At 40.0% G+C, this 14,917-nt stretch overlaps 2 protein-coding genes across 4 annotated transcripts in view; both read right to left on the reverse strand.

Moving 5' to 3' along the window:
- Positions 1–770: 770 nt before the first annotated feature.
- On the reverse strand, positions 771–1,894 carry ptf1a (pancreas associated transcription factor 1a). Its single transcript, XM_062987977.1, has 2 exons — positions 1,330–1,894; positions 771–1,217 (listed from the first exon to the last, which is right to left on the reverse strand). The coding sequence occupies exons 1-2, from the start codon at positions 1,892–1,894 to the stop codon at positions 1,012–1,014; spliced, it is 771 nt and encodes a 256-aa protein (XP_062844047.1). The 3' UTR covers positions 771–1,011.
- Positions 1,895–14,474: 12,580 nt separating this feature from the next.
- The window catches only part of dlgap1a (discs, large (Drosophila) homolog-associated protein 1a), a 16,409-nt gene continuing 15,966 nt past the window's right edge, over positions 14,475–14,917 (reverse strand). For all 3 annotated transcript variants that reach the window (XM_062987324.1, XM_062987323.1, XM_062987322.1), the window contains one exon: positions 14,475–14,917. This exon is cut by the window's right edge and continues 276 nt beyond it. The gene's annotated coding sequence lies outside the window, so the exon portion shown is untranslated.

The following is a 14,917-nucleotide window of genomic DNA, read 5'->3' on the forward strand; positions in this document are numbered from 1 at the left end:
AGCCTTAAAACTATTGGGTTTTGAGCACATATTATTATTTAATCAGCTGAATGTGTTGCTGAATTTGCTTCTTTAGAGCTTTGAAGCCACTTGATTAACTTCAGGGAATTAAATTATTACAGTTAATTTGGCTCAATTAGACACTCAGCCTATTTCAACCAAGTAAGAGACGCCTTGGGCTCTGAGAAATCTATTCAGCAAGCGAACCGAAACATAAAATATAATAAATAAGAAACCAAAAAACTGTTTTCCATAATGTTTAAGCCTTGAGGTTTATTAAAAAAAATGTAAATGATGTAGCATCAGTTCAGATCAGCAGATTTATTTATTTACTTAAAAATATAATAAAAACTTTGGCAAACTGGGCAGATTGTATTTTGTTCAGTAGAGCTGTGAAATTATATTTCATTATATTTCTATTTTAAACTTGATCATTTACTGTTCAGACTCAGATCACTGGTGATCAGCATGATGAGTTTGTGCTCACATAAAATAAAGACAGGAAAAGTACTTTCTAGGTTTGGCACTGGAAGACAAGTCTCATATATGGCTCAATAATTTCTTTAAAAAATAAATAATATAATTGTTTACAGAAATGATCTGCACTGTGAGAACAGTAATAGAAATAAATTATGTCACTGTATTTTGTAATAAATCTTTTATTAAGATCATCATTTAGAAAAACACAAACTGAAGGAGTCGAGTTGAAATGAATCAATAGGAGAATTTATTGAATCATCAGTATAAATAAAGACCACGTGAGTCACGGTACATTTCATTTTTATAAAAAATAGGTTCTGTCTCGTTGGAGGTGAAATCAACGTTAAATTAGAAAAATAATATATTATCAAATAATTCCAGCAATTAAATACGACACCCGACACAATGATTGCAGTTCGGTTCAGACTGAAGAGCTGAATCAATAATAATAACAACAATAATAATAATATTAATATGCGCAAATATTTACATCCGAATATAAACACGTTGTAAGTTCCCACAGTCCGGTTCTTATGCCATCAGCTGAAAGTGAGGAGGTTCGTTCTCGAGGTTTGTGACGGCGGATTTGAAGTGCACTTTGCGGGGGTCCTCAGGGGTCCAAACTTTCGCCCTGCGGATTATGTTCTGCTCCCTGAGCTGCTTCTCGTCCGTCCAGGACAGGGAGTGACCGGCCAGGGGGGGCAACCCGTAATCTGGGTCATCAGGAGACGGGGATCCTGCAGGAGAAAAAAGGATTTCATTATTAGTAATAATAATAAGCAATAATTACACAATATGAATATAATAATAATAGTATGATGTTTATGATAAATTATATTAATAACTTACTGGTCACTCTGTGGCAGATGATGACTTTTTTGGGTTGGTTCAGGGCCTCATGCCCAGGATTGCGGATCGGTGCGTCGGATTGCACAAGCTCGGCTAGGAAGTTGATATATCCAATGGCCAGGCGCAGCGTGTCCACTTTAGAGAGTCTCTTCTCGTAGGGCAGCGTGGGGATGTGGGAGCGCAAACCCTCGAACGCATCGTTGATGGACTGCATGCGCCGGCGCTCCCGCACATTGGCCGCCTGGCGCAGCTGCTGCATCTCCTGGTCGGACCTGGCGCGCCTGCGTCTCTTCATCTGGAGCCCGCCGTCACCGGAGGACGAAGGTGATGAGGAGGAAGAGGAGGATGAAAATCGACCCGGGTCGCATCCATAATCGTCGTCGTGCGCCATCCGGTCGTCCCCGTAGTACTCTTGGATCTGGCTGGCGAGGAAGTCAACGTCGTCGTCCAGAAAGTCCTCGGTGTCCATGTGCTCGCGGGAGCAGCGGTCAGTGAAGAAGTCATCCTCATCAAAATAGGGGAACGAGTCCAAACCTGAGAAGGGGTCCAACACGGTCTCCATCATCATCATCATCTCACCGCCGGGGCTTTAACAACAAGCCGACACGCCGTGCGCTTTTATACACACATCTACAGTCGCGTGCCATTAACGGTCCGCTCCAGCCAATCAGCGCTGAGCACGGACCGAGACAGCGCACCTAATGGCATGCCACACCCCCTCTAGTGCACGCCCACGAGTGCGCAACACACTGCGGCTTTTCTTATACAAATAGTTTTTGACATCTGACTGGTTGTTACACCCAGATTATTAATTATTCACCTCATTATAATACAGCAGATAATTCTGTGGAATTAAAAGATTCATGAAAATAAACAGAAATAAATAAAAAACATTATAAAGTTAAATAAAATCTGTTGGATCTGATTATAAAGATTCATTTTATGTGCCAGAGTTTTTAAATCAAGTTAAAAATATTTTAGAACAAAACGCAGTGACACGTTGAGTGACCAAAAAATAGACAGAAGTAAACAATATAATTTATATTCAGGTGGAAACACATGTGTAAAGTGCATTTAAACTGCAAATAATAATAATAATAATAATAATAATAATAATAATAATCAATAATATGAAAATAGGGCTTAATCAGTAGCATTTATGGCAAAAAAAACAAAACAAAACACTTGTCACTTAGGGTGGGTGTGGGGTATCTTTAGATACCTGTGAAGGTGATTTACCATTAAATAATTTTATAAATACAGTAAATAATTAAACATTAAAGACTCCTGTTCTCTATAGACATGCAGTACGACTTTAAATTATTTAATAAATGAATAATAAAATCATTTTTATAGATTGTATTGAATTTTTCAGCCTGTCATACATGTTATTTTATTAACACTATAATTTATATATTTAATAATTAATTCTTATGAGATCTGATATTTTGTAGAACTCTGAAGTAAAAATATTCTCTCTACAGGACGCAAATTGCTTGCGGAATTTAACACTCTTAAAAAATTTAATATGAGTAAACGTGGTATAGCTATGCCTCATGTCATGGAACATTTTATTTTTTATTGTTTCCAATATGATAAATTTTTGCAGTAATAATAATAATAATAACAATAATAATAATAATATTGATAATAACAACAATAATAATATTAATAACAACAACAATAATAATAGTAATACTATTAATAATAATAGTAATAGTAATAATAACAATAATAATATTAATAACAATAATAATAACAATAGTAATCATAATAATAATAATAACAATAATAATAATAATAGTAATAATAATAATAACAATAATAATAGTAATAATAATAATAGTAATAATAATTATTAATAATAATAATAATAATAATAATTTCTTACCGATTTTGCTTTTTCACTTCAGCAGAACATGAAATTGTAACCAGGCGTATTCAGATCTTTGCAGGAGACTGTAAATGCACAGATCCATAAGCATTAGATTAAGCAGTAGGAAAGTTCTAAAGAATATAAAAATGCCAAACTAACCCTTAAAAACAATTAGTAAACAAAACCAAGTTTAAGAGGACGAATGTGTGCCTTTTAAATGCATCATGGTTAAGTCAACATTTTACTATCTGCTAAACGTTTATTATTTTCAGAAAACTAATTATATAAACATAATTCCTGCTATAAAATAAAAGTGTATAGTAGACACTTGTACAGGCTAATATGTGATTTATGCATCACTTATTGGAGTAATAAATCCTTTGTTGGTTTCCTCTTTAAACAGCCTGTTGCTGCATGAATGAACGGAACATAATCGAGTCGCGTCAAATGCTGAGTGAAAAGAGGCAAAACAAACAGTGACCGGTAATAAAAGAGCCACTCGGTATTAACAAGGTGTTGAAGGACACATGTTTCCTCTCTCCTCCCGCTCTTAAAATTAATGAAGTGGGTTTGGGTTTGTCCACGTGCGCCTTTTTCGAGCCGCGCACACCGGACAATGCGCAAAAACGCGCCGGGATCTGTAAGGGTCAGACGGGCCGGTTGACCCCTTGTGTCACCCTTTTAGTCTCCTTGTAAAAGCAGGTAGTGCTGAATTCGATTATATTGTGTTGTATTGTATCGCTTGGGCTCTAACCGGAGGACGGTGCGTCCTGGTTAGAGCACGAGCGCTGTCGGTTCCACAATGCAATATACAATGCAGCACAATGCAATATACAATGCAGCACAATGCAATATACAATGCAGCACAATGCAATGCAATAAAGCACAATGGTACACAGACCATGCAATACTCCACAACGTGCGCGGTCACGAGTCCCATCAATTAAACGTGCGCTCACGTCTCGCACCCAATCTCATTTTAAGAATGGACCCAGTGCTGAACATAATCACCCAGAATGACTTATTTACCCCTGTCTACAAGTTTAAAGAAGAAAAGTGTCACTTGAGTAGCTCAAAACAAAAAACAGCCGCACCCTTGAAATGCAACAAGTGTTTCAGGTATCCGGGCATTTAAATGTTTACTGCAAGAACAAATTTGTGAACCCTTCTGGTTTGTATAAAATGTGCTCTTATTATCTTTCAAGTCATATTAATAACAGGCACGCAGTTATTAAAGGACTAATTTAACATAATCTTAGACAGTCCAGGTAGGACTTCTCCAAAAAGCAGGGGTTCCTAACAATGACATACAAGTGTGGGCTGCAGTCTAGACCTGCACTGCTTATATGCTTTAAGGTCAGCTGCATCGGTCACTTCTTGCTATTAACAATATATACCCCACAGTATATTTGTCATGTACATATATTTGTCACTCCAAAATCTTGTAAAAGCCTTCCATATTATATATTGTGCATAAAGCAGCCTGAATTTCTGGACTGAAGTAAACAAAACTGTCCGCTTATGCTACAGGAGTAAAAGTCTCCAGCAGTGCCATAAATGTTCCAGCAGTTTCTTATTTAAGGCACCAAGACCCAGACCTAATGAGAGGAAAATAATTTATAATTTTTATCTTTGTATAATAGTATGAAATGTTGAGCATATCTGAATTTGTGGGGGACGTGTCCCTCCCTAATATATATTGTGATAACGACCTTAAAATACACCCATGAATTCGGAGGCTGGTGAGGATTAAGCATATTGCAGCTTTGCGCGTTGTCAAACTGGCGCACCTTTGGCTGAATGTGCCACCTGACTGAGTAAACATGATCTGAAAGCAGGTATGTGTGCAGGTTCTGCAGTGAATAACCACATTCAGCAAGTGTCTTCTCAACTTCTGACCCGTTTACAACAATTTTGCACGGACCTGTGGCTGCAATATAGCCGTTCTATCAGAACAACGCAAATCCAAACTGGTGCACATTTATCACCTCCTTTTTATGCGCGCCGTGTTTCAGATGCGCTCTTTAGCATACAGGCTGCGGTGTTTATTCATCTCTTTGACTCGTCGAGCGGCGCAAGTGTTCAGATTCCCACGGACCGTGTGCCTCGCCTCGCGCTGCAGCTTGCACCCACAGCCACGCGGGCCCACGACACTTCATAACGGGGTCCCACTTTTTCACCCCCCATTCTAAAAAAAAAGCCCCCCTCGCCCCTTCATCTTGGTTTGAATAGAGATGTTGATCGACTCCAACCAGTCAGCATCTCAGGTACCAGCCCCGTTTGGCCACCACTGAGAGCCACGCCGCTGCTACCAGCCCCCCTCTAGAACCCAACCATACGCACCACGTCCTTCAAATACCGAGAGCATTTACTCCTGCTTGTTGCTTAATGACCCCTCGAGCCGATTGATAAAGGGCTTTTGGTGTTCAGATGAAAGCCTGGCACCATGCAGCAAAATCCACAAGTGTGGAATCAAAGGCAAACACAAAACCCGAGCATTTTACAACCTCATGTGTTCAATGTGAAGACGTTTACTGCACTGAGAAAAAAAGACTGGAGAACATGTTCAAGTCCCTTCAAAACTCTCACATTAAAATAATCTAAAGAAATTTAAAAAAGTAGTTCAACTTTAATGGAATGACTTGTTTTATAGTGGTTTATTAAACTGTCTGATTTAGTATCATAGAAAAATAGTTTGTGTATTTAAATAACTTATTTTACAACAGAATTAATAATTGAATTAATAAAACAACGAATTCATCTAAGATATTATTTTTAGACTTTTAGATGCAGCAGTTTATTTATGGACACCGGTCAGTACTTTACATCTTTACATTATTACTTTATACTTACATATACTTTACATCTTTACATTATTACTTTATACTTACATATACTTTACATCTTTACATTATTACTTTATACTTACATATACTTTACATCTTTACATTATTACTTTATACTTACATATACTTTACATCTTTACATTATTACTTTATACTTACATATACTTTACATCTTTACATTATTACTTTATACAGCTTTTTTAATCAGTGACTAATGTGTATGCAAATATAATTCATTAAAATTTATTTAGAGTTTAAGGTTAGGGTTTGGGGTTAACCCTAAGATTTTACTCCACATTTACAGTGAAATGACATCTATTACATTTACATTATAATTTGTAAATAGGTAAGTGATTTAATCAGATTATTTAGAACAGTTTTGGACTGATAAACAGGTGCTTGTAATTTGCGTTATAAAAAGCGCTGCAGATTTTCTGTCCCAATATTTTTGAGCGCTTTTTTCTGCGGATGCGCCAGTTACTACCCCCCTTCCCCCCCCCCAATCAGTTTAAACACTATAAATGATCTTTTTCTCTTTCTTTGCGCGTTTTGGTGAATTTGTTTTAGATTTCACGCGTTTTCAGAAGAAACTGGCCACACAGGACAGGTGGACAGGGACGCAGACGGCGCCACCGTGACCGCCACCTTCACACAATCAATTACCCGGAGCGCGGGGGGCGCGGAGCGGGGCGCGCGGTGCGCACTGACCGCTGCAGACCGGGAGCGCGCATGGGAATAACAACACATGCAACACATGCACCTCCAACTTTTTATTGTTGTTTGGAACAGACGCTCGGATGCTGAACGTTATAAATGAGACGTCTCACCGCATGGCCCGTGATGCATTACTTCCTACAGTGCGTTAGTGTGCTGGGGGTCAGAGCAGATGAACGCAACACAAAACGGACCGAGTCTGGATGGTTTTTTAGGAAACTGCAGCTTCTTTATTCACATGATAAAAAAGTAAATGTTTTTCTATAACAGTAAATCCTTCTTAAGTGGGCTAATCCGTGTAATCCATATAATCTCCAGTGTCAAACAGGATTAAGGCTGGATTTACTCAAAAAAAGAGAAACAGATGAAAAGGGGGGAGGATCAGGGGTTCACTGACAGTAATTGAGTGATCTAACAATATTTTCTGTTCCTTTAGCCCCATTATTGCATCTATTTGACCTCTAGTTAGTAACTGATGAGCTGTAGTGTCTTTAAGGAGTGTCCAAGGATTATAAAATAGGTTATAAAGGTTATAAAACAGGTTTATCAAATAGGCTGATAGTCAAAATGTGCACGGAAAAAAATTTATAAATAAACAAGCAAACTATACAATTCAAATAAAAAAAAATATATTATTATATTTTATATGTATTTTAGCCCTACTAGCTCATATATTAGTACATAGCAGAAATAATTCTTCAGTGGTGGCTCAGACAATTCTGCCCAGAATTCAAACCAAACATAGCAAAGCAGCATTTATTCACTACGCCACTTACAGATGGACTCAAGAAGATCTTAGATGTTCTCAAACTGTAACATCATTCAAGTTTTCTTCCATCCTATTGTTTTATGTTTATATTTTATACATTTATTTATTTATTTATCCTTTTATTAAAGCACTATTAACCGGCCATGAGCAGGAAATGTTCTATTCAAATGAGCCACTTTGTTATAAATCATTAGATAAATATAAATAATGTGGTTATTATACCATATACGCGACTCAGAAATGACATGCACTGGTTAACCAGTCTTTAAATCAGTCGATAAGTGTGAGTGTCAGTGTGAGCACATTCTATATTTTACCTTTTGGTTTAATCCTCTCTGGGTTCGATTCTTTGTGTATAAGCTCAGGTACCTGCAACCCTGCAGGTTTCCATCAGTTCCAGAACGACGTGGTCAGATGCTCAGTTGTCTTGCACAGGTTTCGTTTCCAGAGGGCTCATGGTCTGGTTCCAAAAAAGTACATTAATAGTTAAAAATATACAGCAAAATCTGCTTAAGAAACAGTAAAACTCACTTACCTGCCAACATAAGCTGCAGCAGTGGAACTACTGGAGGTTCTTCATGATAGTTGGTGCCAGGTGGGTGGTTTCAGTGTGGGAAAGTGCTTAGGGTCTCAAAAGTTTCCACAGAATCGTGCAAAAACTAAAAATCCAGTGAGTCTCAGTTATATTTGCAAACACGCCCTGTTGATCAGAAGTTCCAAAGAGGAACATGTCGGACTTTGAGGATCTAAGGCTACAGTGGGCACAGGCTCACCAAAACCGAGCAGCTAAAGATTGTAAAGTTATTGCTTCTTTGCTGTGAGTAAACAGTATGAATTCATGGACCTAACCTTGAGTGTGCCAACATTATAGGTGGGTAGTGGTGGGTTAAATGTGGGCAATGTTTGCTTAATACCCTCTGAGCTGAATGCCACAGTTTGGTTGGTGAGCATGTGCTTCCCTTTATGGTTATATCTCATAATGGATTCCTGAGCTGCTTCCATGAACACGACAAGGTGCTCAGTGCACCTCAAGTTAACAGATCAACAAATAATGAAAGTTTTTCTCATGAGCTCACGTAGGTCCCACACGGTCCAATCCAGCAAACAGCAAAGACTCTACGTGCTCAATTCGGCAACCTTAATCAGTGCCAGTCAGACGCGGCTGAAGCTCGGGAAAGCCTGGGAATCCCACCACATGCGGCACATGGTGCGCGGGGCCCTCCGCTCTGCAGACTGCCGTACAAATTAGAGACTCCTGCCTGCACAGCGCATCAACACTTGTTTTTAACTGAGACATTGTGCGCTGATTTTCCGCTCTCTGTATTCATGTAGTCCGGCACCGCCGGGTCCATTTTGGCCTCCGCTCACAGTGGGCATTCGTGCAGTCGGGGCGGGTAATTACACATGATAAATCTGTCGTTTATGCAAAGATACATCTACATAAACGACAAAAACTAACCCGATACGACTCGCTGCGGCCTTTCTGCACACACAGAGTCAAAGATTACGATTCATATCCAGGTTATCCACATTATCATCAGGATTAAATAAACCTATACGGTTTAATCAGTGCTTATTAAGATATTAGCAGCTAATCCTCTCAGCGAATGGGAAACATTTGCTTTAAAGATGTTTTGAACATTCATGGATGATCTGCTCGGAGATTAAGAGGATTATTGATTCATCATAACCCAGACTAATTGATTTGGGAGTTCATCTGGAGGTGCTGTGTTCACCCCCGGGCTGTTTCTCAGACTAGAAGCGTCCAGCAAACTCGCTCACATGGACAGGAGACCCTCTTAAGTTATTAAATGTACTTTACTGACCTGCTATGTCCAGAATTTGCTTTAGAGCTTCTGTATTGGAGTCAATATGCTCGTGCTAATGCTGACACACTCATGAAGACCCAGTGTAGCAGGTTAGATACACCGGCCAGGTAGACGCTCACCTGATTCCTCTTATTAGCTATGGATCAGATTAACCTGGTGAAGTTTTAGCTTGTTTGGATTTAAAACCAGCAGCCACGGCGTTCTTTTATGGACAAGGCTGGATGTCTTTGATCGAAATTGTACAAACTATGTCTTATGTGAACTGTTACTGGCATTTTATTGTTTCTAAGCAATAATCAAAGCCGTAGCTATGAACTGAATATTTGGGGGGTGGGGGAACACTGATGGATCATAACAATGCAAAGCTAGCAGGTCAAATATGTTGATTTATAAATTTTTACATTAATATTAGGGGGACGTTTGAGCACATGTTGTGATTACGATTTTGTTTACAGGCAAAGTTGTTCATTTTTCTGTAACACCGACATCCGTTCAATCATTTTCCAGGGAACTAAGGATGTATTAGATGCATGTTTAATAAATACAAATACAAATAAGTTTAAACCCGTGCCGAGGATAAAAAGAGCTCTTAGATTTAGGTAGCCTAATATTTAAGGTGGTTGTAAGATTGTTTTAGGCCTCATGCAACTGTGTCTAAATAATTAAAACACTTTTATGGTCTGAACAACTCAAACTACATCAAAAAACATAATAAAACGTTTTTAAAATAATTTCTATAATAATGTTCTTTTCTTTGTGAGGTCCAGAGGCGTAACACATCCCAAGAGCTGCGCTGCTTGTACCAGGAGTTTGAATCCCAGGTTGCCAGGCTGGGACATGAACCTAGCTATTTGGGGAAGGGATGGACCTAACAGTGCACCCTTAGTGCAGGTCCCAAGCCCAGATAAATAGGGTTAGGAGGGTTGAGGGTCAGGAAAGGCTTCCGGCGTACAAATGGTCATCTGTGGTGTCACTTAGTGAGAGCAGCCAAAAGGACTCATCAGTCCCCCCCCCCCCCCATATTTGAGGAAATGTGTCCTGATGGTCAAATGTAAATCATAAACCATTAAAAAATTAGTCTGTGGTTAATTTAAAGCTGCTGGAACAGAGGTGGCACCGTCCAGTCACACCAACGCGCAACGCTCCTGCTCCAAAACTGACACCTTAAATTTTTGCTGCTGATCACATGAGGAATTTTTTTAAAGCACGCTTGACTGTGGCCAGTGACACTTGTGGAACAGCAGCCCGTAATTAAAAAGAGGATCCAGAGCACAGACGACGAGGCCAGAATAAAGTTTGCAGGATTTATTCAGTGTTTATGGAATATCTGCACACATCATCTATACATACAGAACAGAATCTTCACAAAATAAGGGCCGCATGACGGATCACTCAACTGAATCCAAACCGTACAAAAGAAATCAACCAGAAATCCAGAAATAAATACGTAAAAATCATCAACTAAATACAAGAGTGAAAGTACAAATCAGATATACAGGGTTTCTAACGTACTGCGTCTGCATGCGTCTAGAACGTCTGTACAAACACTAGCCACTAAAATCAGCTTCGTCTGGCTACTCGACTCCATCAGAACTCAACAGATCAAAGATTTACGTGTTAACCCAGGAATTCAGGAAGCACTTTTAAAGACGTACACGCAACACACACACACACACACACACACACACACACACACACACACACAATCTCTCACACCCATACACACACTCATACACACAACTTGACCACTGGGAGACCCTGATTTTACCGCGCCAGCGGCGTCCTCGTAGCGTCCTGAGAGATATGTCCGGCCCACTTGGCAGGATTGGACAAACTGAGTCACGTGACCAAGAGCCACTCCCCCAATGGACAACAATACAGTGTACAAAGTTTAGCAAACAACAAAGTTAGGTCACTTGGACGGATTGGATTGATATTTTTGCCTGTTTTTTTTTTTTTTTTTTTTTTTTTTTTTTAAACGTGCGGGACTCGTCCGAGCACTGCCATGGCCTAAATCCACAAACGTAAACATAAACGGAAGTTGATATGAATAATATGCATTAATCAGGGTTCAAAATAAAGAACAGGGGTCACTGAGAAGCATCTACGACAAAAAGCGAGCATCAGTAGAGAAAACAGAAAAGGCTACAGAATAGTGAAGGCATCTTATTCCATACGACGTTTACAAAACGACAGGCTTCATCATCATCATCATCATCAGCGTAACGCTGATCTTTTATATGTATAAATATTGCTTTTAACAAATTGTACCCTGTCCAGCTCCAGCAGTTTCCCCCAAACTTTACAATTACGGAAAGATAGAATCGAGCACTCGTGTACAAATGAGACTCTCGTGAGTCCAGTCCTGAAAAGAGAGTCTCGTTCATAAGCCCTAAATTAAGTTTGGTGAAAAATCTGATAATTTTACTATTTTCCCTTTTCTCAAATATAATCAGCTCAGACGTGTGATGTTTTCAGTTCTTATCACAGCTAAAACTGACAGAAATTGAGATCAGCCAAACGTTTGGTGTAAATGAGTCTCCTCTGACACGTGTGCATTTGCCAACCGCTTCTTTTCACCTGCACAAGGTGGGTTCACACAGGGATCAGTATCGTGAACAATAGTGCTCCCCAACCACCGGGCCACGACTGGTCATTTATTACCGGGCTGAACAGAAAGAATAAATAATTAGAGATCGCTACAACACATTTCGGGTGTTATTGTCTCCCATCACCACTAGGTGGGAGCGTTTCGTTGAGTAGTATTGTTTTGCACTTTTTTCTGTGTTTTTTATTATGCTCGCTCTATAATTTTATTTTAAATCCTCCCGCCTCCGCTAGTCCATGAAATTATATCTTATATGAAACCGGTCTGTGGTGCAAAAAAGGTTGGGGAGTTACACACACACTGCTCTCCATTATTCACCGTCTCTGTGCAGCACCTCGACCGGCCAGCAGAGGCTGCCATCGCAGCAGTCACGAGGAATCATAAATTAGCCAATCAAGTCTGCGTATAGTTGAGATTCGAACTCACGAGCTTGAAGTGCTCTGGTGGTGTGTCTGAGGGAGGAAAGGCCGGATGAGTAGCTTCCTTGGCACCACCACAGCGACTCCTAGTGCCCGGTTCAGGCGCTGATCTGACAGATGAGAGAATTCGGAGGAAACGGAACAGGGTTTCTAAATCAGCCGAGACTCCGCTGGATGGTGTACGCATCCGAGGAGGCAGGTTCTAGTCTGTGATCTATGAATGCTTTGATTAATAGTGATTAATAATCTGGTATCAATTTGTATGGAACCAAATGGTTCTGAAGGTGTCAGAAGGTGGAACTGTACCAACAATCTAGTAGTTATTCACTCAAACATCAGAACGTTTTCAAAACTAGTAAATATTGATTACAATAATCCCAGGAAATTACATCTAAATAAATTATTAAGACTTCAATTCAATATAATGTCATTTAGTCCTAATCTAGACGTCACGGCAAATTCGAGAATCTGACAGAAGTTTGACTGGAAGGTTTGAAAGCTCACGTGATTTCGCATCGTCTGCTGATGTAAATGCACAATTGATTCATATTGTTAGACATAAACGAAAGATAAAAAGGCTTTTTACGTTTGAATACGTTATTTTTTGATGTGTCGTCTGGAGGTTTGTGATCATTTGTGGACGTTTGCTTCAGTTTTTTGGTCCTCACCAGCTACATTAACAAACTAAAGAAGTGAACGCAGGGCATGAGTGCCGAGGCTGAATCTGGAGTGAAGGGAACGTCGGATAGGCTGAATTTTTCACCAAACTTTTCCATCAGAATTCAGGCACAAACAACAAGTGCGGCGTTTCCAGAGGCCGAGCTCGTCCGTCACCTTCAGATCTGATCCCGAAACATGCTGCACGATGGACTTTAATGACCGGTGTGTCTCCTCCAGTGCATGAACGTGTAGAACAGAGAGAGTCCAGGAGTCCAGGAGCACTGGGATACACACTCATCCGGGTTTGGGCAGGAGGCCGATATGAAACTGGAGGACTTTGTAGAGGAGGATCAGAAGGTACTTTGTGAAGGGTGTGGAGCTCGGAGGAGATCAGACGCTCTCCGGATCGTCCACCAAAAAAAATCAGAGCAAACGTGATGAATTAAAAACATAAGGATGTTTCCCTGGTAACAGTGATGATAACAGTACATCACAGATTAGATTATATACAAACACCCTGCCCAGTCCTTCAGCACCACTACAGTGTGTGTGTGTGTGTGTGTGTGTGTGTGTGTGTGTGTGTGTGTGTTTAAAAATTGTGCATTTGATCCTGATAATGTGATTCTCAGTGCAGCAGGTCTCTTCAACACTGTGGGAATTTGTACCGTTTACATGAACAACCTCATTTGTTGATGCGTTTGAACTTTTATTTAACAGACAAAAGGACAAAGAAAAAAGTCAATCAGTGGGAATTTGTGCCCATTTAATCAAAACACGGCATCGTTTGTAGGCTGGCCACTGATCACTGATCAGTTGATGTTCTTGTTCATCCCAAAGCTGTTGACTGGGGCTGAGTTTTTTTCTTCATGTCTTTATAGATCTTGCTTTGTGGACAGGAACACAATCAGTCAGTGATTGTTAATACTGTATAAACACATTTAGAATCCAATGCCTGCAACACACTCCAAAAAAGTTGGGACAGGGGCGTGTTCCCCCCAGTGTTCCTTCAGCATTCCTATTAACAAGATGCAGACTTCAGCTGCTCGACAGTCCGTGCTCGCAGTCGCCCAATTCTGCTTGTCATGAGCCTTACATTTTCAACAGGAGACAGATCTGGACTGCAGGCAGGCCAGTCAAGCACACACACTCTGTCTACAAAGCCACAGAGTTGTAACTCGTGCAGAATGAGGCCTGTACTTCCAAGGAAAAGACGCCACCTTGATGGCAGCACGTGTCTCTCCAAAATCGCAATATATACGCCTCCGGGTCAAGGGTACTACCTTTACATGTGTGCATGTTACCCATGCTGTGGATGCTGATATACCCCTATACCATCACAGATGCTGGTTTTTGCACCTTTCACTGATAACAGTCTGGATGGTCTTTTTCATCTTAGGCACAAAGAATCCGACACCTGTTTTTCCCCAAAAATAAGCTGAAATGAGGACTTGTATAACGTATTTGAGCGTGCAAAAATATAATTAGGTTTATGAGTTAAAATCGAGACTTTTCTTATCACCTTTATCTGTTAAATAAAATAAACGAAATAATTCACTTGCTGCTTGCAGTTACATTTTCCTGCCAGAGGGGGGAAGCACATACTTCAAATTACGCTCTGCACCGTTAATACTGAGGCGCTGTCGTTAACTACTGCACACAAACTGTACCAAACGTTTATATGCTTTTGATGGGAATGTTTTGGTGTGTGGTGTGTCTCTAAAGTGTGTGTCCTGAGGTGTGTGTACGAGTGTGAGCATGTGCTTCATGTTTATGTAAGTGTGTAGTGGTGGTGGTGCATCTTTCACTCAGACCAGGCCGGTGTGTTTGTGCTTTTAGTATTAATGTGCACAAGTGCAGTCGTGTGTGT

The sequence above is a fragment of the Trichomycterus rosablanca genome, chromosome 25 (genome assembly GCF_030014385.1).
Source record: "Trichomycterus rosablanca isolate fTriRos1 chromosome 25, fTriRos1.hap1, whole genome shotgun sequence".
In the NCBI taxonomy this organism is placed as follows: domain Eukaryota; kingdom Metazoa; phylum Chordata; class Actinopteri; order Siluriformes; family Trichomycteridae; genus Trichomycterus; species Trichomycterus rosablanca.

Excerpts from the sequence above, each read along its gene's own strand:
- ptf1a (XM_062987977.1), bottom strand. The coding sequence starts at position 1,894 with ATGATGGAGACCGTGTTGGACCCCTTCTCAGGTTTGGACTCGTTCCCC. Across the intron at positions 1,218-1,329 it reads CATCTGCCACAGAGTGACCA|GATCCCCGTCTCCTGATGAC; the intron begins GTAAGTTATTAA and ends TTTCTCCTGCAG.